The 22170-nt window shown below is 48.2% G+C and overlaps 1 protein-coding gene across 2 annotated transcripts; it reads left to right on the top strand.

Annotated features, from left to right (window-relative positions):
* The first annotated feature begins 33 nt into the window (after window positions 1-33).
* On the top strand, window positions 34-21036 carry LOC132573512 (DPY30 domain-containing protein 1-like). 2 transcript variants are annotated; one of them, XM_060241018.1, is made up of 6 exons: window positions 34-278; window positions 1658-1813; window positions 3195-3317; window positions 7643-7738; window positions 13808-13924; window positions 20783-21036. In XM_060241018.1, the coding sequence occupies exons 2-6, from the start codon at window positions 1667-1669 to the stop codon at window positions 20834-20836; spliced, it is 537 nt and encodes a 178-aa protein (XP_060097001.1). In that variant the 5' UTR covers window positions 34-278; window positions 1658-1666; the 3' UTR covers window positions 20837-21036. The 2 variants fall into 2 exon arrangements, with proteins under 2 accessions (XP_060097001.1, XP_060097002.1); XM_060241019.1 differs by lacking the exon at window positions 34-278 and adding an exon at window positions 646-838.
* The last annotated feature ends 1134 nt before the right edge of the window (window positions 21037-22170 follow it).

The following is a 22170-nucleotide window of genomic DNA, read 5'->3' as shown; positions in this document are numbered from 1 at the left end:
CTACAGCACTTTGTCAGTCGTGGTACATCTCAGCTTCTAGGTATGAGGAATTTGCTATCTGATTAGCAACATCACGCCTCTGGAAGGAAGGAAGCTAAAGAACCTTCAGGGAGACGGTTGCCTGCAGAGGTGGATAGAACATCGGTCCGTTGCTAGGATACCAAACAGAAGCATCCCGATTGAACTGTTTCCTTCTCTGGGTACCCACAGAGCTTTATTTGCAGGGGCAACAGGGGAGAGAAGAAAGGATTATTGAGAGTTTTGATTGTACCAGGAGGGTGAGTAGTCTTTAGATAAATATCTCTCTTCCCCTCTCTCCGTGTTCTTAAATACACCTTTTAGTCAAGTGGCAGCTAAGGAACAGAGCCGGATTAACAATTAGGCCTAGTGGGCACTGGCCTCTGAGCCCCCACGCCTTTAGGGGCCCTGGAAAGGCTCCCCCCCCCCGCAGTTTCCTCCCAGCTTGCAGCCTTTTCAGCCTGCACAAGCAGCCAGCAACTGAGCTGCTCTTTGCCCGACTCGCCTGGTACGGCTGCTGCTGGCGTCGCTGCCAAGTTTGCCTCTCTCTGCCTCTCCCCCGCAGCTTTGCCAAAGAGGCTTTTGAGAAGGGGGCTGTGGGCAGTGGGGCAGGCGCTCAGACTCTGAGACAATTTACAAGGGAGCCTCCAAGCTGGCAGAGATCAGCTCCCTTGGAGAAAATGGCTACTTGGAAGGGTGGGCTCTGTGGGATTGGACCCTGCTGAAGCCCCTCCCCTCCACAAACCCCGCCGTCTCCTGGATCCACCCCCAAAGTCTCCAGGTATTTTTCCAACAGAGACCTGGCAACCCTAGGTTTCTGGTAAGCTTTCATTGTCTTCTTTTATTCCAAACTGGTTTGGGTGTCTAGGAGAAGCACTATGTAGTAGGTTTACCAAGCCCAATTCAAGAAATATCTGGGGACTTTGGGGGTGGAACCAGGAGACATTGGGGGCAGAGCCAGGAACAAGGGTATGACAAGCATAATTGAACTCCAAGGGAGTTCTGGCTATCACATTTAAAAGGGACAGCACACCTTTTTAAATATCTTCCTTCCATAGGAAATAATGAAGGATAGGGGCACCTTCTTTGGGGGCTCATAGAATTGGACCCCCTGGTCCAATCGTTTTGAAACGTGGGGGGTACTTTGGGGAGAGGCACTAGATACTATACTGAAAATTTGGTGCCTCTACCTCAAAAAACAGCTCCCCCAGAGCCCCCGAAACCTCCAGATCAATTCCCCATTAAACCCTATGAGAATCGATCTCCACATAGGGAATAATGAAGTGCTCAGACGTTTCCCTCCTGTCCCCCCCACCACCACCCCCTGCCCCATTTCTGGTGACTCTGAAGTGACGGATTGGCGTCTCTACTCACGAGCTGCTGCCAACTTCTTCAAAGTAACACAGACACCTCATCCCAAGAGGAAGCCTTTCAATCGGAGACTGAAGCTGCCAAAGGCACATGGTCCTCTGGGGGTGGGGCTTCCCCCCACCGGCTAGCTGACTGGGGGTGGGAAGGAGTCTGAGAAAGCGGAAGAACCCCTGCTGGGACCTGGGGATTGGCAAGCCTACTATGTAGGATTACAGTAAATAAATATTTTTTTAAAAATGAGCTCCATACTAACTAATCCTTGCTGCAGAAGCAGAAAATGGAGACTGCCTATCTCAAAAAATGCCTCGGCGCGTGCTTAGCGGAAGGACTTGCCGAAGTGGCTGAACGCCGGCCGGCGGACCCGATAGAGTACTTGGCCCACTGGATTCACAAATACAGGAAGAACATGGATGAAGCATTGCGGGTGAGCTTTAAAAGCACAAATTTCCATAACAGTATCAATCTCTATTGCTAGCCTTTAATCTTGGAAGAGCCTAACATGGGGTGTTAATATACTATCAATGATGTTGTGTCACTTGAAAAGATTTCTGCTGCTTTTGTTTCACTATTACCTCACTAACTAGTGAACGCTTTCTGAACAGGGTTGCCAGGCCTCAGCTGGAGGTGATGACTGGAAGGCGGGGACATGGAGGGGTGGATGTCAATGAACAGCATGTTGTCAGTTCCTGGAAAATGGGGAAGTGATGTCACACCTCTCTAGGAATCACCAGAAACACTGCAGTAAAACCATAGAGTTTTTGGCAATTCCTAGAGAGAACTGGAATCACTTCCAGGTCTGGAACCACTGAAGAGAAGGAGGGGACACCATGGAAGCTGAGACATTTTCTACATTTTTGGGTTTTTTGCTTGTGTGTTTCTGTTCCTTTGGGTTTCTTTTTTCTGTTTTGCATGTGTTTTGCTCCCCCTGGTGGTTGATTTGATATTACAGTGTGGTATGTCCAGTATAAAAACTTGAAGTTGAAATCTGCAGGGAGATACACCAGACATAATGTGGAGTAATATCACATTGACCAGTAGAGGGAGCAAAACACGCAGAACAGAGAAATACCTCCTCACCTCAAGCAACAGGAACACCCAAGTGGAAGAGTCTAGCGTGGATGCGTCAGTCATGGTTCTAGAGCTCAGGTGGAGGGAGTCATCTGTATGGAAGCAGCCCTATAAAAGACAAAACAAAATCAGAAAAACATAAGCACACAACTCTACAGTACTCCTTCCTCATAAGCAGTGTTCCCTCTAAGCTGAGTTAGTGTGAGCTAGGGTTGCCAAGTCCCCCCCCCAGACTCTATGGTTTTCCCAGACGCTCTAGCATTTTGAGAGGGAAAAACTTAATGGTACCTATAGAGTTTTCACTCCCAAACTGCTTGAGCGTCCAGGAAAACGATAGAGTTTTCCCAGAAACGCCTAGAGTGGCCGGCATACGACGTTGCTGGCGCGATGACGTCACCTGCCAGTGTGGGCCGGCAGGTTGGGTGGAAGAACCCCGGTCTGGACTGGGGGCTTGACAGCCCTTGTGTGAGCTAGCTCAGTTTTTTAGCCTCTAGCTCACACATTTTGCCATAGCTCAGGAAGGATAGCCCCAGAGCAAACTAATCTATGCAGCAGCTCAGTTTTAATGCCAGTAGCTCACGGAGTGGAATTTTTGCTCACAAGACTCCACAGCTTAGAGGGAATATCACTCATGACAGAAGTGACTCTGAAAAAGGCTGCACCAAAGAACTTCCTGGTGAGCTCAAAATGACACGCTCTTTCATTGTGTGTGTGGGTCTTTTTAATTGCACGGCTAGAGAAGACTGGAGAGAGAGGAGCTGGAGCGTGAGCGTGAGGAGGCCCAAAGAGAAGTGGAGATGCTTGAAAGAATGAAAGAAGAAGAACTTTTGATCCAGCAGAAGCTCGAAGAAGAGAGACAGGTAGGAAAGTACCACCAAAAGGTCATGAACATTTCTCCTCCTTTACAATGGATTCTTCAGCTTCTAGATGTGGGCTACTGGACAAGCATTGCCAGACAGCGCTTGGCAACCGGCAGGAGGGCTGTGGGTGAGGATATGGGGAGCTTGCCATGCTGCCTGCAGTGTCCTGTTACTTCCAGTAAAAAGCCTGGAAGTTACATGGGTAGCTCTAGGAATCACTAGAAACTCTATGGTAAACTCTGTGGTAAAACCATAGACCGGGGTGTCCAACATGCAGCCAAGGGGATGAATCAGACCCCCGGAAGACTCCTATCAGGCCCTCAAGCAACTGGCTGTCATCTGCTTCGTTCTCCTTCTCTCTTGCTTCCTTCTGCGTAACAGCTTGCTCAATTGCACAGGAGCTACAAAGCAAAGTCTTTGTTTTCTCCATTGGCTGAGGCTCCTCCCTTGGAGAGGAAGGGAGAAGGAATAGCTTGCTTTGCCAGGCTCTCTCAATCACACAGCAGAGTTACTGAGCCAAACCTGTCTTCCTTCTATTGGCTGAGGCTGCTCCCTCTCCTGGTCCCCTGGGGAAGGAAGGAAAAGCCAGAGCTTCCTTTGTCCAGTTCCCTGGATCCCATGGGAGAAATACAAAGAAAGCACCTTCAAGACCAAAAACTGTTGTTAAAAAAATCTTTAATTGTTTTTGTCTGTGTCCTTTATAAAGTTTATCTCTCTGCTACCTAATCTTAAAAGGTACACACGTGGCTTGGCCCAACAAGGTCTCATTTATGTCAGATTCGGCCCTCGTAACATATGGGTTCGACACCCCTGCATAGACCATATTGTTTCTCACCATTTCTAGAGCTATCTGGCCGCACACAATGCTGTTTGTTTGTCCTGCTACCACTCTGAGCGGTAACAAAAAGAAAGAGCTCTCCGTGTAAAATGCAATTTTAACTTGTTGTGGATAATAAATATCAAAATGCAAAACAAATATTACCAGTACATTATCACCAAGTTAAAACCTCAGCAATGCAGGCTGATAAGGATAGCATTTACTATGGCGTTCCTGCTTCTATGTGTGCTAATTAGAGAAAGCGAGGAATTCATTTGGCACTACTGGACCTGGAAAACTGTACAACACTCATAAGAATGGTCCCTGGAAGAAGGATCTGAGATCCGAAACGGCTTGCAAAGCGGACCAGTTCTCCATTGGACCACCTATTTTTAAACACTGGACTGAATGTAATATAGTGGCTTTTAGCCACATCAGGTTAGTAGGAGCACTGAGTAACTTATGAGGTTTTAACTTGGTGACCTGTACTGGTAACGTTTGTTTTGTATTTTAATACTGATTATTCACTACAAGTTAAAATTGCATTTTACATGGAGAGTTCTTTCCTTTCCTTTTCCTTTGTTTTGTGGCTCAGTCTTTCCTCCGTGGTCCCGTTTACGCTGTGACCACTCTGAGCAGTAGCAGCAGGCGATGGGAGCGGGAGCAGGAGGTTTCCTACCCCCAATGAGAACGGGACCCCAATGCTGAACAGTCCCTTGCAGGATATACTGCTTCAGCCCATAAGTCCACGTTTGGATGGGCTTCCCTATCACTTTATGGACATTGGAAACTAGACGGTCCGGAAGGGAGGCTGCAGTTTAGTCCTTCTTCCTAATGGACTAGTTTTGAAAGCACAAAGAATTCTGGGAGCCTTCCAACATGAACAGGGAAACTCATTTCAGCGACAACAGTTTCACAGAGGGCAATCATAAGGATGGACTTGCTTCCAGCCCTCAAATGCTTCAAAGCTTAGAAGCGACTAGTTCAGATGGTAAGAAGAAGAATTGCAGATTCATACCCCGCTCTTCTCTCTGATTCAGAGACTCAGAGCAGCTTACAATCTCCTATATCTTCTCTCCCCACAACAGACACACTGTGAGGTGGGTGAGGCTGAGAGGGCTCTCACAGCAGCTACCCTTTCAAGGACAACCTCTGCGAGAGCTCTGACTGACCCGAGGCCATTCCAGCAGGTGCAAGTGGAGGAGTGGGGAATCAAACCTGGTTCTCCCAGATATGAGTCCACACACTTAACCACTACACCAAACTGGCCCTCTAAGTCAGCTAGACATATTTTCAGAGGAAATATAAAGCAAAGGAGCTGGAAGTAGGGTGGCCAATTCCAAACAGGGAGATACGGGATGAAGGCTGAGAGGGTTCAGGGAGGGGCGGGAGCTGAGTGGAGCCAAATAGGATTGCCAACTGGCAGGGGAGAGGGGACTTACCAGGAGCAGTGGAGAGGTCCATCCAACATGCAACAACATTGTCTACGTCACGGACCACGTGACCCAGAAGTGACATCACTTCCGGGATGTCAGGGTGATGCTCTGGAATTCGGGCAAAAACTCTATGGTGAAATCGGCTGCTACCATAGAGTTTGTGTCCAAATACTAGAAGGCTGCCCTGGCGTCACTTCCAGGTCATGTGGGTAGTGATGTAGAAACATCGGATGGATCTTTCTCATTTTTAGGATAAGTTCCCCCCTCCCGGGCCCAACCCTTGGCCAATCAGAAAGCTTTCTGACCAAAAGGTTTCAGCCCTTGCCAAGACCACTTTCTACGAACATTAGGCAGGAACTAGGACAGGTGCCAGTAGGTACTGTGTGGGGAACCCCTGTCCCACAGTGAAAAGCCTTTTCATTAGGCCTTGAATTCAGCAGGAGCTCACAGGAGCACAGCTCCTGAACCTTTCTGAGGGTTCCACCTCCTCCCCCCCACCTACTTTGTCCATTGAGTAGTAGGTGCAGCTGCACAACAATCCCTGGCCATTCCAGCAGGTGCAAGTGGAGGAGTGAGGACTCAAACCGCGTTCTCCCAGAAAAGAGTCCACACACTTAACCACTACACCAAACTGGCTCTCAAAGGAATTCCTGCTAAATATGCAAAGGAATTCCTGCTTAAAAAGCCCTAATATTGATGGAGGAAAGATCCATCTATCAGTGGCTACTAGCTTTGGTGACTACAGAGAACCTTCACGTTCAGAAGTGGTAATCCTCTGAATCCCAGAGCCAAGAAGCAACGTCAGGGGGAAGGTCTTGACCTCTAGTCCCTGTTGTTGGCTTTCTAGAGGAGGAGGAAGAAGAGATTGGATTTATACCTTGCCCTTCACTACCCGAAGGAGAGCAGCTTACAATCTCTTTTCCCTTCCCCTCCCCACAACAGAGATCCTGTAAGGCAGGTGGGGCTGAGAGAGCTCGGACAGAAACTGCTCTTGAACAGAACAGCTCTGAGAGAGTTATGACAGACCCAAGGTCACTCCAACAGTTGCATGTAGAAGTGTTGGGAATCAAACCCAGTTCTCCCAGCCCATGCGCTTAACCACTACACCAAGCTGGCTCTAGAGAACTGGTTGGCCACTGTGTGAGACAGGACGTTGGCCTAGCTGGACCACTGGCCTGATCCAGCAGGGCTCCTCTTATCAGGGGTAGGCCATGATCTCTATGCCCTGTTGTTGGACCTCCAGAGGCACTAGCTGGGCACTGTGTGAGACAGGATGTTGGATGAGGGACCACTGGTCGGACACAGCAAGGCTCTTCTTATGCTCTTACGTGTGGTAGCCTGGTGGTGGGTAAAAAGGGGAAGGGGGTGCTAGGAACTATCTACCCAGGTCTCCTCAAAACCTGAAACCCATCCTAACCACAGCCCTTCATATCTTGCACATGTACCTTTTCTGCATCTGTCTTGACAATTCTGTATCTGTGCACATGGGGAATAGCTGTATTATTCTACTACCTGATCCAGTAACTGTTGCTTATTTGTTTAGGGCTGAAAAGCTCAATGCAATGGAGATCAGGCCTTAAATTCAGCAGGAGCTCACAGGAGCACAGCTCCTGTACCTTTCTGAGAGTTCCCCCTCTTCCTCCCCACCTGCCTTGTCCATTGAATAGGAGGTGCAGCCGCATAACAAACCCTGGATTAGGAGAGCGGGCAGCCAGCCAGCCAGCAGGGGCTTTGCCACACCCCCAGCAGCCCTCATTAACCCCTGGAGAAGCCCACGCCACCCTTTCTCCATTTCTTATGTGATTTTTGGCTTGCTGGCTTTTTGTCTGTGGGGAGGGGCGGCCCAGGAGAGCCCCAGGTGAATGAGGCCTGCTTGGGCTGGCTGGATCTCTAGCCAGTCCAAGCAGGTCTCGCTCTCCTGGGGCTCTCCTTTCTTGCATCGGGTTGATTTTGGCTGGTGGGGGGTGGTGGCATATGCTAATGAGTTATGCTAATGAGCTCCACCACCTATTTTTCTACAAAACAATCCTTGCTTTTCATTAACTCTGCATTAACTTGTGAAACGGTTGCAGGCCGAACTGGAACGTGAGCGTGAAGAGCAGGAGAGGCTCGACAGAGAGAGAGCCGAAGAACTCATCTTAGAGCAGAAGCGGATTGAAGAGATGGAGGTGAGAGGAACATTTCCGTGTGCATCCAGTATCCACCAGCATTTCCTCCCAAGCTTAAACTCACAGTCGAGGGTAGGGTGGCCAAGTCCCCTGCAGCCTCTGATGTACCATAGCGTTTTCCCTCCCAAATTGCCAGAGCATCCGGGAAAACCATAGAGTTTTCCCAGAAGCTCCTAGAGTGGCCTGGGAACTTGGCAACCCTAGTCAAGGGCCTGCCTGCTTCAGATCAGGGGTAGTAACCAATATTCCCTCGAAACTGTGGAGTCTTGTGAGGAAAAATTCTACTTTGTGAGCTCCTGGCGTTAAAGTTGTGAGCTCCTGCATAAGTTAATTTGCTCTGGGGCCATTTTTTTTCTGAGCTAAGTCAAAAACGTGTGAGCCGGACACTTAAAAAACTGTGAGCTAGCTCACACTAACTCAGCTTAGAGGGGAAACTGTTAGTAACACAGAGAGTTCCACAGGATAAGGTGAAGTCCTGAGGGGGGGAAAAAATAAACCGTGGAGAAATAACAAACACGCTGTTAAGCAAATAACTGGATTTTCTGTATTCAATATGCTTAAACTGCCTGTTTTCAATATGCTAAGGTCCAAATCACAAAACGCATTCATAAATTCGTTCATAAATATTCACGAAATTTGTTTCCCCACGCTTTGCTTCAATCAGTGGCAGGCTCGGAGGTGGGACTATGAGGGAGGCAGAACATCTCAAATGGTGCACGTCGATTCTGGTGGAAACCTGGAAGTGAACGAGGGTAGCTCTAGGAATCAACAGAAACTCTATGGTAAAATCCTCTGTCACTTCTGGGTTTTCACTGGAAGTGACGTGATGGCTGCACATGATACTGTTGGGTTTTGATCTTTTTTTTTCTTCCACTGATGCTCAGAGCAGTGGTGAAATACTCCCTCTAAGCTGTGAAGTCTTGTGAGGAAAAATTCTTCTTTGTGAGCTACTGGGATTAAAGTTGTGAGCAATCGCATAAATTAGCATGCTCTGGGCCATTTTTCCTGAGCTGAGCCAAAAATGTGTGAGCCAGAAGCTGAGAAATGGTGAGCTAGCTCACACATTTCAGAGAGCTCTGAGAGAGAGCGGATAAGAAGTGCTATAAGGGTGAGGTTTGGCTTTCTAAACTGCTGGGGAAGTTGCTGAGAATTTCTGAGTTTGTGTGACTGTGTGATTGCTGAAAATTCTGAGTTTGTGGTTGCTGGGGAACTGCTGTTTGTTTGGTTTGAGTGGGCTGAAGGTGATTGTTGCTGATTGATTAGGAGTGGCTGTATTCCTGGGGCAGTGAGGCCCCACCCTCTTTTCATTATTAAGCTGCACCTTTTGCCAGAGGCGCGAGCTTTTGGTACAAGCTATAGGGATCTTGGCCTGTGGCTCTTAGCCTGGGGACTGTGTAAGGACCAGGAACCCAAATCCCTATTTTCCTTGTGTTCCCAAAAAGGTAAGTAGACCCTCCAGAAGGAGAGCCACATAAACAAACGGGATTTAAAAGGGAACTGTATATTTTTTAAAAAGCTATCATGAAGGTAGAATGCCAGCAGGGGGGTGGGGGCTTTCCAGTGTTTTGCACTGAGTGTCACATGTATGACTATCTGCCCACAGGACAGAAGTCTTGGGTGTGTGGTCAATGCAAGGAGCTCCTGGTCCTCAGGGAACGAGTTCATACCCTTGAGGCTGAGGTGACTGACCTGGAGAAGCAGAGACAGTCAGGCACTTGGAGAAGACTCTCGGGGACGTGTTAGATGAGCCCCAATCTGAACGTGGCAGCCCCGTTGCTGCCAGGGAGCATGAGGGTCGAGAGGGAACGGCACCGGGCTGAGGATAAGGGGAATGCGCCCTCAGAAGGGATCTCTTCTTCAGTTGGTGAGCGGGTATCCTTTCGCACCAAGGAACCATCCCTGGGAAGGGAGGGGGAGGGTCTTAGTAGTTGGTGATTCGATCCTTAGGCAAGTAGACAGCTGGGTGGCAAAACCCTGTACTGACCGTATGGTGACTTGCCTGCCTGGTGCAAAGGTAGCAGACATTACTTGTGTTGTTGATAGGCTGATAGTGCTGAGGAGGAGCCAGTGGTCATAGTGCATGTTGGCACCAATGATGTGAGGAAATGCAGTTGTGAGGTCCTGAAGGAAAAATTTAGGCTGCTAGACAAGAGACTTAACACCAGGATCTCCAAGGTAGCCTTCTCAGAAGTGCTACCTGTTCCATGTGCAAGGCTGAAGAGATGGGCACAAATTAGAAGTTTCAATGTGTGGATGAGACGATGGTGTAGGGAGGAAGGGTTTAAGTTTGTTAGGCACTGGGATGCTTTCTGGAACAAGCGGGAGCTGTACAAAAGAGACGGTCTCCACTTGTCCCCAGATGGAACCAGGCATCTGGTGCTTAAAATCAAAAAGGTGGCAGAGCAGTTTTTAAACTAAATCTTGGGGAAAATGTCTCTGGAGATGAAATGTCTCTGGTTCGGGAGGACTCATCTCAAAGAGATGAAGGGTTAGCTGTTACTTTTCTACCAGGCTATGGATCAGAGTTGTCCACTGAGATGGTGACAAACAGTATGGACTGTTTGCCAAAGTCTCGAGGCAGCAGGAGGAAGGTTGCGAACCTAACTTGCCTGGGAAATTATAGATGTTTGTATACAAATGCCAGAAGTGTTCAAAGTAAAATTGGTGAGTTGGAATGTTTAGTATTGGGGGAAAACATAGACATTGTGGGAATTTCAGAAACTTGGTGGAATGAGGAGAATCAGTGGGACACGGTGATTCCTGAATATGTTATATCGGAAGGATAGGGAGGGAATGGTTGGAGGTGGGGTGGCTCTGTATGTCAGAGAGGGTATACAGTCCAGTAAGACTGAGATCAGAGAATTAGATTCCCTTCTAGAAATGCTTTTGGGTCGAAATAGAGGGCCCAAAAGGAAATTTAACTATGGGAGTTTGTTATCGCCCACCAAATCACAAGATAGAGGACGATTATAATATGATGGAAGGATTAAAGATAGTGGTTAAACATAAAAACTGTGTCATAATAGGTGATTTTAAGTACCCGCAGATTGGGTCAATATGTGTTCTGGTCAAGAGAAAGAGATTGAGTTTCTAGACGCTGTGCTATGGAGCAGATGGTCACAGAATCTACCAGGGGTGGGGCGATCCTGGATTTGGTCCTAAATAATGTTCAAGACTTGGTGAGAGATGTAAAAGTGATCACACCGCTTGGGAGCAGTGACCATAATGTTATTGATTTCACCATTTGTATAAATAGGGAGTTGCCCCAAAAGACCAGCACAACCATGTTTAACTTTAAAAGGGGTAAATTCTCTGAGATGAGGAGGCATGTGAAGAGGAAACTGAAAGGAAAGGTAAATAGTCAAAACCCTTGGGGAAGCTTGGAGGCTATTTAAAACTACAATCCTAGAAGCTCAGATAAAATATATACCACAAGTTAGGAAAGGCACAAACAGGTATAAGAAAAGGCCTGCATGGTTCACAAACAAAGTAATGGAAGCTGTAAAAGGTAAGAAGGATTCCTTTAAGCGATGGAAAACTAGTCCAAGTGCGATTAATAAAAGGGAACACAGGCTGTGGCAAATCAAATGCAAAACTGTGATCAGGCAGGCAAAAAGGGACTATGAGGAGCATATTGCAAAAAGCATAAAGACCAACAATAAAAATTTCTTCAAATATATTAGAAGCAGGAAACCAGCCAGGGAGGCAGTGGGGCCCTTGGATCACCAAGGGGTAAAAGGATTACTGAAGGAGGATAGGGAAATGGCTGAGAAGCTGAATGCATTTTTTGCCTCCATCTTCACTGTGGAAGATGAGAAGCATTTGCCCGCTCCAGAACCACTAATTTTGGAAGGAGTGTTGGAAGACCTGAGTCAGATTGAGGTGACAAGAGAGGAGGTCCTACAACTGATTGATGGATTAAAAACTAATAAGTCACCAGGTCCGGATGACATACATCCAAGAGTTCTGAAAGAACTCAAAGGTGAACTTCTGGATCTCCTGACAAAAATATTTAATCTTTCATTGAAATCTGCCTCTGTTCCTGAGGACTGGAAGGTAGCAAATGTCACTCCCATCTTTAAAAAGGGTTCCAGAGGAGATCCGGGAAACTACAGGCTAGTCAGTCTGACTTCAATACCGGGAAAGTTGGTAGAAACCATTATCAAGGACAGAGTGAGTAGGCACATCGATGAACACAAGTTATTGAGGAAGACTCAGCATGGGTTCTGTAAGGGAAGATCTTGCCTCACTAACCTGTTACAGTTCTTTGAAGGGGTGAACAAACATGTGGACAAAGGGGACCCAATAGATGTTTTTTTTCTTGACTTCCAGAAAGTTTTTGATAAAGTTCCTCATCAAAGGCTCCTTAGTAAGCTCGAGAGTCATGGAGTAAAAGGACAGGTCCTCTTGTGGATCAAAAACTGGCTAATTAATAGGAAGCAGAGAGTATAAATGGGCAGTCTTCGCAGTGGAAGATGGTAAGCAGTGGGGTGCTGCAGGGCTCAGTCCCATGCTCTTTAACTTGTTCATTAATTATTTGGAGTTGGGAGTGAGCAGTGAAGTGTCCAAGTTTGCAGATGACACTAAATTGTTCAGGGTGGTGAGAACCAGAGAGAATTGTGAGGCACTCCTAAGGGATCTGTTGAGGCTGGGTGAGTGGGCGTCAACGTGGCAGATGAGGTTCAGTGTGGCCAAGTGCAAAGTAATGCACATTGGGGCCAAAAATCCCAGCTACAAATACAAGTTGATGCGGTGTGAACTGTCAGAGACTGACCAAGAGAGAGATCTTGGGGTCATGGTAGGTAACTCACTGAAAATGTCAAGACAGTGTACGGTTGCAATAAAAAAGGCCAACGCCATGCTGGGAATTATTAGGAAGGGAATTGAAAATCAGCCAGTATCATAATGCCCCTGTATAAATTGATGGTGTGGTCTCATTTTGAATACTGTGTCCAATTTTGGTTACCGCACCTCAAAAAGGATATTATAGCATTGGAAAAAGTGCAGAAAAGGGCAACTAGAATGATATAAAGGTTTGGAACACTTTCCCTATGAAGAAAGGTTAAAACGTTTGGGGCTCTTTAGCTTGGAGAAACGTCGACTGCGGGGTGACATGATAGAAGTTTACAAGATTATGCATGGGATGGAGACAGTAGAGAAAGAAGTACTTTTCTCCCTTTCTCACAATACAAGAACTCGTGGGCATTCAATGAAATTGCTGAGCAGGCGGGTTAAAATCGATAAAAGGAAGTACTTCTTCACCCAAAGGGTGGTTAACATGTGGAATTCACTGTCACAGGAGGTGGTGGTGGCTACAAGCATAGCCAACTTCAAGAGGGGTTTGGATAAAAATATGGAGGTGAGGTCCATTAGTGGCTATTAGCCACAGCATATTATTGGAACTGTCTGGGGCAGTGATGCTCTGTATTCTTGGTGCATGGGGGGGGGCAAAGTGGAAGGGCTTCTAGCCCCACTTGTGAACCTCCTGCACTTTGGGGGTGGTTTGGCCACTGTGTGACTCAGAGTGTTGGACTGGATGGGCCACTGGCCTAATCCAACATGGCTTCTCTTATGTTCTTATGTGACACAGAGTGTTGGACTGGATGGGCTATTGGCCTGATCCAACATGGCTTCTCTTATGTTCTTACGTGACACAGAGTGTTGGACTGGATGGGCCACTGGCCTGATCCAACATGGCTTCTCTTATGTTCTTACGTGACACAGAGTGTTGGACTGGATGGGCCATTGGCCTGATCCAACATGGCTTCTCTTATGTTCTTATGTGACACAGAGTGTTGGACTGGATGGGCCAAGGGCCTGATCCAACAGGGCTTCTCTTATGTTCTTATGTGACACAGAGTGTTGGACTGGATGGGCCACTGGCCTGATCCAACATGGCTTCTCTTATGTTCTTATGTGACGCAGAGTGTTGGACTGGATGGGCCACTGGCCTGATCCAACAGGGCTTCTCTTATGTTCTTATGTGACGCAGAGTGTTGGACTGGATGGGCCATTGGCCTGATCCAACAGGGCTTCTCTTATGTTCTTAAACTGAATTTTAAATCGTAGGCAAAGGTGGCAGCGGAAAGGGAGGTGCAGTCCAAGACCTTGGCGGAGTTAACAGATAAATACGGCGCTCCCCATTTGACCCGGGTCGAGGAGATAGATGAAATGGAGCAATCTGAAGTAAGTACAAACAGCAGATAACTGCAATTTCAAAGGCCCTGTAAAACGGAGCTGTTCCACCGGGCTTTTGGTTGAGGCTGTGGATGTCCAAATCTTCATCTCTGGTAGGGTTGCCAGGTCAGACTCAAGAAATATCTGGAGACTTTGGGGGTGGAGCCAGGAGACATTAGGGTGGAGCCAGGAGCAAGGGTGTGACAAGCACAATTGAACTCCAAAGGGAGTTCTGACCATCACATTTAAAGGGATTGCATGCCTTTTAAACGCCTTCCCTCCATTTGGAAATAATGAAGGATAGGGGCACATTTTTGCGGGGCTTGTAAAAATGGACCCCCTGGTCCAATCTTTTTGAAACTTGGGGGGGGGGGTGTTTTGAGGAGAGGCACAAGATGCTATGCTGTGAATTTGGTGCCTCTACCTCAAAAAAACAGCCCTTCCAGAGTCCCAGATACCTGCAGATCAATTCTCCATTATACCTTATAGGAACTGGCCTCCATTAGGTATAATGGAGTGCCCAGCAGATTTCCCTCCCCCCATCCCACTTTCTGATAACCCTGAAGCAGGAGAGGCCTCCAAACTGGGGGATTGTGTAAATAAAAAACCGCTAAGGGACACCATAAATTTTAAATGACAAAACAGTGTAATGTGAAGGTCGGTAGTGTTCTGGCCAGGCTTGCACATAGAACTTCAAATGAACAAGAACATGCTTCGAGAGGATATTCCCACAAAACAGTTCAAAAACAGTTCAACAAAACTTTTCCAATCATAAACGAATATCCATGTTCCAGTATTTAGTTCATGGAGTTAAAGGAAGCCCTTCCAAAGACGTCTGTTCTAGATATCAAGACGTTTCGTCCGTCTTTCTTCAGTGTGGAGGCTTATTTTTCACTGGAATCCAATCCAGATGGAGATCCTGGAAATCTAAAAGACACGTTTTGAACCTTGTTGGTCTTCTTTGAATATATTGTAAAGATTGGGTTCCAGCGATAAATAAGCCTCCAAACTGAAGAAAGACGGACGAAACGTCTTGATATCTAGAACAGACGTCTTTGGAAGGGCTTCCTTTAACTCCATCAATTGAATCCTGGAAAAGTTTTGTTGAACTGCTTTTGAACTGTCTTGCGGGAATATCCTTTCGATGCATGTTCTTGTTCGTTTGAAGTTCTACGTGCAAGCCTGGCCAGAACACCACCGACCTGCACACTACACCGTTTTGTCATTTAAAAATTATGGTGTCTCTTAGCGGTTTTTTTATTTACGCAAGTATACGCTAAAATCCTATAGTTTCACCCACCTGAGGATTGGCAACCCTAATCTCTGGCCATCCCTGCTGTCAGTTTGGCCTAGTGGTCAGCAGCTGGATATCCTACGACACTGCCCAGAAGGCTTTTATTCACGTGTTACCACAGTGGTAACACATGAATACAGTGGTAACCTCCATTCCGTCTTCTATGTGACGTTGATTTTGAACTGTGTGAATTTTAAACCCTATTTTTTTTTAAACTTTAACAACTCTATTAAGCAGATTCAATCGTACATATGTCTTTAACAATCCATGTAAAGCCACTAACTAAATAACAAAGGGAAAAGAATAATTGAGTTGATTCCTGTGAACGTATTAAAAAGGAGAAAAAAGGCAGCAAAAAAGGAAAATGCAGTAGATAACATATATATTCTTCTTGGTTTGAAATATTCCAGAAAGGGAAACCAGACAGCTGCGAAGTTCAGTTCGTATTGGTCTGTGTTGTGACGTGTTAAAGAGTCAGTTATTTGATCCTGAGCACACAATTCCTGTGCTTGCCAAAGCCAATCCGAGAAGATTTCCAGTATCTGGTGATAACGAATGTGGCAGTGGCACATAGCTTTTTTAAAGCCTTCTATGGTTTTTATCCGTTATTTGTCTTCATCGCAATGTTACGTGACCTGTAAGGAGGGTTGCCAAGTCAAATTCAAGAAATCTCTGGGGACTTTGGGGGTGGAGCTGGGAGACATTGGGGGTGGAGCCGTGGGCAAGGGTGTGGCAAGCATAACTGAACTCCAAAGGGAGTTTGATCATCACATTTAAAGGGACTGGCGCCCCTTTTAACTGCCTTCCCTTCACTGGAAATAATGAAGGATAAGGGCACCGTCTTTGGGGGCTCATAGAATTGGACCCCCTGGTCCAATCTTTTTCAAACTTGGAGGATGATTTGAGGAGAGGCACTGGATGCTACACTGCAAATGTGGTGCCTCTACCTCAATAAAGAGCCTCCCTAGCACCCCAGATACCCACGGATCAATTCTCCATTATATCCTATGGGAATTGGTCTGGCTTTCTGATGACCCTGAAGCGGGGGGAGTGCCTCCAAACTGGGGGATCCCCTGCCCCCACTTGGGGATTGGCAACCATACCTGTTAGCCACCCTGAGCCCACCTCGAGGTAAGGGTGGAAAATAAATAAAAGAAAAATAAATAAATACCAAGCAGATAACCATAGGAATGCAGCAACTAGGAGATTAACACATGGAATGATTAATGATTAAAGGGTGATCAACACATTGTACGGGCTGGGCACAGTCCAAGTCCAGTCTGGGGTCAAGCCAGAGAGTTCAAACCGAAGCTGAGTCAGAGAGCTGAGAGGGAAGTCGTCAGGTGCCGGAAGTCAGAAAGCCAAGAGTACAAGCAAGGGTGCGAGAGGTGGTTGCTGGTCGTGCCGAAAGCGACTCCTTGCTTCCACAGAGAGCCCAGCCCCAAGCAGGGGCTAAATGGGCCTCCGGTGATGTCCCCATTAGCACTGGAGAAGCTCCGGTTAAAACTCAGGACTTTGCGACCGCCTTCCTCGTAGGCATGCGTCCCTCTGCCAGACCACTAAGTCTCGATGGAGTCGCTCGCTCAGCCGTACTACCAGGGTCGGCTCACTCACTAGGCAAACTAGGCGGTTGCCTAGGGCGTCGGGAGGGTGGGGGCACCGAATTGGGCTTCCTCGCCCTCCCGGTGCCCCAGGCAAGTGCCTAGTTTGCCTGCCTCCTCCGCCCACCCCCGCCGCCCCTCCTTTCCTTTCCCTTCCCTTCCCTGTCCCTTTGCCTCCCCCCCCCCTATCATAGCGCACTGCTTGGTTCCCCTCCCTTCCGGTGCCTCCAGTGCCTTCTCCGAAAGATAAGATGCACGTTGCATCGGGGTCGGTACTGCCCAGGTGTGGCACGCTATGATGGGGGGGGGGGAGGCAAGGGGATGGGGAAGGGAAAGAAAGGGCAGGCAGCAGTGGCGTGCTCTGATCACATGGGGGGAAGGTGAGGAGAAGGGAAGGAGGGGACAGGCGGGTGTGGTGGCGCCCGGGGGGGGGGCAGTGCGAGTCGTATGGGAGGGAAGTGGGGGGGGGAAGCAGTGGCAGCTGCTTTTTCAGCGACTCACTGGTCCCCCCCCCACACCGCCGCCTTCCCCAGCGCTGAACGTCTGGAGAGCGCCGACCTCCGCGCAGCTTTTCCTGCCGATCCGCTGATAGGTTGCAACTGTGGCCCCTCCTCCTCCTCCTTTGTTGCCTGGTCAGGTGCGGGGAGTCCTGGTGACCTCTGTCCAGATCTACTCCAAAGGAATGCAACCAAAACCATTTTATAGTGCCCTAGTGAACCAGTGCCTAAAATAAAAAAGGGACAAAGGACCACAAGAAATATTCGCAAACGTTATGCAGGGGTGTTGAACATGCAGTTTGGGGGCCGAATCAGGCCTCCGGAGGGCTCCTCTCAGGCCCCCGAACAACTGGCTGTCATCTGCTTCCTTCTCCCTACATCTTGCTTCCTTCTGCATAACAGCTTGCTTTGCAAGACTTGCACAGCAGAGCTACTGAGCCAAGCCTCTCTTCCTTCTATTGGCTGAGGCTCCCCCCCCCCAGTCCCCTGGGGAAGGCAGGAAGGAGCCAGAGCTTCCTTTGCCTAGTTCCCTGGATCCCATGGGAGAAATATAAAGAAAGCATCTTTCAATGAGTGCGAACATTTTAAGCATGTTTTAAGGTTTTTTTAAAACAAAAATACCTGTTTGTCTGTATTCCTCATAGAATTTCTATCTCTGCTACCTAATTTTAAATAGGTACACACATGGCCCAGACCAACATGGGCCAGCCCAACCCGACATGGCCCAGCCCAACAAGGTCTCATTTATGTCAGATCTGGCCCTCAGAACAAATGAGTTCGACACCCACGACAGCGTCCCTAATGCAGAACATGCTGTGCTTCTACCCCGACCTAGAAAAGGAAGGCATCCTCTCCATCCTAGAACACCTGAGGGCAGGCAGCTGCTAATGCCTACAGCTAGGAGCTTGAGTGGTAACCTGGAAAAACAGGTCTCTGAACGGAAGCTACCGGAAATGACTGGCCTGGTTGACCAGACTGTGGAAGAAAGGGGTACTTCTAGCAATATCATGTAGGCTTCCCAACTCCCCGCCCTGCCGGGGGACCCCTGCATTAGCAGCCTAATCCCCCGCTATCAAAAAATCCGATAGCGGGGGTGGGGGTGGAACGGCGTCATGTCTCTTTCCATGCCTGGCTTCGGGCTTCTCCCTTCCTCCGGCTCACAAAGACCCGCCCACCGCCGGCCTGCTATTCGCTCCAGTCCGGCCTCCCTTCACGAGGTGCATGCTGGGACTTGTAGTCCTTGCATCCTCTCATGTCTGCTGAGCATTATTCTCTGTGTGGAGATTGATTCTCATAGGGTATAATGGGGAATTCATCTGGAGGTTTCGGGGGCTCTGGGGGAGCTGTTTTTTGAGGTAGAGGCACCAAATTTTCAGTATAGTATCTAGTGACTCTCCTCAAAGTATCTTCCAAGTTTCAAAACGATTGGACCAGGGGATCCCATTCTATGAGCCCCAAAAGAAGGTGCCCCTATCCTTCATTATTTCCTATGGAAGGAAGTCATTTAAAAAGGTGTGCGGTTCCTTTAAATGTGATGGACAGAACTCCCTTGGAGTTCAATTATGCTTGTCACACCTTTGTTCCTGGCTCCGCCCCGATGTCTCCTGGCTCCACCCCCAAAGTCCCCAGATATTTCTTGAATTGGACTTGGCAACCCTAATATCATGCTAGGCCCAGACAATTCAGAGGTTTCATAACAATGGCCGATCACAGGGGTCAGTGTTACTTCATTGTTTACTTCGGTGTCAGAAGAGACTTCCGAGGCCTCCACAGGCAGGTCGAGGGCAGTTCACGACACTAAATTTTGACCTTCAGCCATGAGTAGAGTTGCCGGGTCCCCTCTATGGGATGCGGGGCGGGGTTGCCAGATCCAGGTTGGGAAACTTCTGGAGAATTCAGGGTGGAGCCTGAGGAGGGCAAGTACCTCAGCAGGGTACAAAGCCATAGAGTCCGCCCTCCAAAGCATCCATTTTCTCCAGGGCAACCAGTCTCCACTGTCTGGAAATCAGTTGTGATTATTCCAGAACTCCAGCTCCCACCTGGAAGCTGGCAACCCTAATTACTTCACGTTCCAGTCTGTAGTAGTTTAAGAGTATGGCAACTCCATCGTGCGGTCCCTTTCCTAGTTTTTGCACTATCCTCCAAGGATAGGGCTGCCAATCCCCAGGTGGAGGCGGGGGATCCCCCGGTTTGGAGGCCCTCCCCCCAATTCAGGTTCATCAGAAAGCAGGGGTGGGGGGGAAAAGTCTGCTGGAGCTCTGTTATTCTCTATGGAGACCGATTCCCATACGGTATAACGGAGAATTGATCTGTGTGTATCTGGGGCTCCAGGGGAGGGGGCTGTTCTTTGAGGTAGAGGCACCAAATTTGCAGCCTAGTCTCCAATGCTTCTCCTCAAAACACCTTCCAAGTTTCAAAAGGATTGGACCAGGGGATCCAATTCTATGAGCCCCCAAAGAAGGTGCCCCTATCCTTCATTATTTCCAATGGAGGGAAGGCATTTAAAAGGAGTGCGGTCCCTTTAAATGTGATGGCCAGAACTCCCTTCGGAGTTCAATTCTGCTTGCCACACCCTTGGTCCTGGCTCCACCCCCAAAGTTTCCTGGCTCCACCCCCAAAGTCCCCAGCTATTTCTTGAATTGGATTTGGCAATCCTATCCACGGATGACTGTACTTCAGAGATTACAAGAAATACACGAGGACAGGAAATACCTTTAAAATGCATTATGGTTGTTCCTTTTCCCGGTTTAACCTTGGCCACGTTTTGGCACATGCTTGTGGGCCCTGCTGCATGTCACCTTAGGGTTGCCAAGTCCAATTCAAGAAATATCTGGGGACTTTGGGGGTGGAGCCAGGAGACATTAGGGGTGGAGCCAAGATCAAGGCAGTGACAAGCATCATTGAACTCCAAAGGGAGTTCTGGCCCTCACATTTAAAGGGATGGCACACCTTTTCAATTCCTTCCTTCCATAGGAAACAATGAAGGATAGGGGCACCTTCTTTTGGGGCTCAGATTTGGCCTCCCCTGGTCCAATCTTTTTGAAACTTGGGGGGGGGGGGTAATTTGGGGAGAGGCACTAGATGCTACACTGAAACTTTGGTGCTTCTACCCCAAAATACAGCCCCCCCCCCCAGAGCCCCAGATACCCGCAGATCAATTCTCCATGATTTTCTATGGGAAAAAAATCTCCATAGGGAATAATAGAGTTCATAGCAGACATTTCCCTCCCCCCCCCGCTTTCTGATGACCCTGAAGCGGGGGGGAGGGCCTCCAAACCGGAGGATCCCCTGCCCCCACCTGGGGATTGGCAACCCTATGTCACCTACTTCCCTTGATGACACGGCACCCTGGTTTTCTTCATAAAAACCCAAGGGGGGAAAAAAGCAGCCATCTGCTTGTTCGTGGGGCTTGCGGCTGGTTTCATGAGCTCCAGGGACCACAGCTGTTAACCGCTCCCTTTTCTCTTCTGTTTAGAACGCGCTGCCAACTATTGCTGAGTCAGAGGAAGAAGACGCAGCGATAGAGTAAAGGCTTGAGGGCTTTGGGGTTTTTCCCCCCTAAGTTCCCATCAGTTTCCCTGGAATCGGCAAACTTCAACGCTCTCTGGATGGACCCACGGAGAATACGGAGGACACGGGAAGCTAAATTATATGACGACCCCATGAAGCTGAGAAGTGGAGTTTTTCTCCTTTAGAAAGACGAGTAAATAAAACAAGGTTTTCCCATTACTGACTGGAAAAGTCAATACCTTAGTGAACAACCTAACCCCAGGGGTGGCCAGACTTGCTTAACATAAGATAAAGGTCAGATGTTTGAGAGCCACAGACATAATAATAATAATAATAATAATAATAATAATAATATAAAATTTTATTTATATCCCGCCCTCCCCGCCTAGGCAGGCTCAGGGCGGCTAACAACATCCATATAATAGTTATACAGCACAATAGTTATACAAAGCTTTAAAATCAACATTATCTTATAACCATACTAATTCACATTTAACATAGATTAACAATAACAGTGATATTCCTGGCGCTATTCTGTCAGTTTGTGTGATGGCGAAGATCACTGAGGCAAAATCACTTTGGTGGATCCATTCATCAGCGATCCTTGATCAGGAGTCTGCAAAGGCCAACCTAAAAAGGATGGTCTTGCAGGCCCTGCGGAATTAGTCAAGGCTCCGCAGGGCCCGCACCTCTTCCGGGAGCTGGTTCCACAGGCATGGAGCTGCGATGGAGAAGGCCCGTGCGCGGGTGTTCTGCAATCTCGCCTCCTTTGGCCCAGGGATAGTCAGCTTGTTCTTCCCCACTGACCTCAGTGCTCTCTGGGGCTCGTATGGGGAGAGACGGTCCGTCAGGTAGGCAGGTCCTCGATGTCAGATGTTTGAGAGCTACAAGGCAGGCAGGAAGGAAGGTAAATAGATAGGGAGGGAGAGGCGGAAAGAGAGCAAAATTAAAGGCATTCTCCATGCCACTGGCTGACTTGGTTTGGAGAAGGGGTTTTAAGAGAAATGCCTTCTCCAAACTGGCCGACAGGATGGTCAGGACTTTGAGAGCCACACAATATGTGTGAAAGAGCCACGTGTTGCTCCCGAGCCATGGTTTGGCCACCCCTCACCTAGCCTAACTACTAGGTGGAATTACAATGAGGTATGAATTCTCACCTGGGGGGAAATTCCTTCCTAACTCTGAAGTGGTGGTTGGCATCGCCCTAGGCCTGTAAGAAAAGGCCACGAGAGCTGAGCACTGATTCATTCCTTTCTGCCCTTCCTTTGCCAATTTGGTGTAGTGGTTAAGTGTGTGGATTCCTATCTGGGAGAACTGGGTTTGATTCCCCCCTCCTCCACTTGCAGCTGCTGG

Source organism: Heteronotia binoei, chromosome 6 (assembly GCF_032191835.1).
Source record: "Heteronotia binoei isolate CCM8104 ecotype False Entrance Well chromosome 6, APGP_CSIRO_Hbin_v1, whole genome shotgun sequence".
Taxonomy (NCBI): Eukaryota; Metazoa; Chordata; class Lepidosauria; order Squamata; family Gekkonidae; genus Heteronotia; species Heteronotia binoei.
Note: the sequence above shows the minus strand (reverse complement) of the source record. Positions and strands in the feature narration are given on the sequence as shown.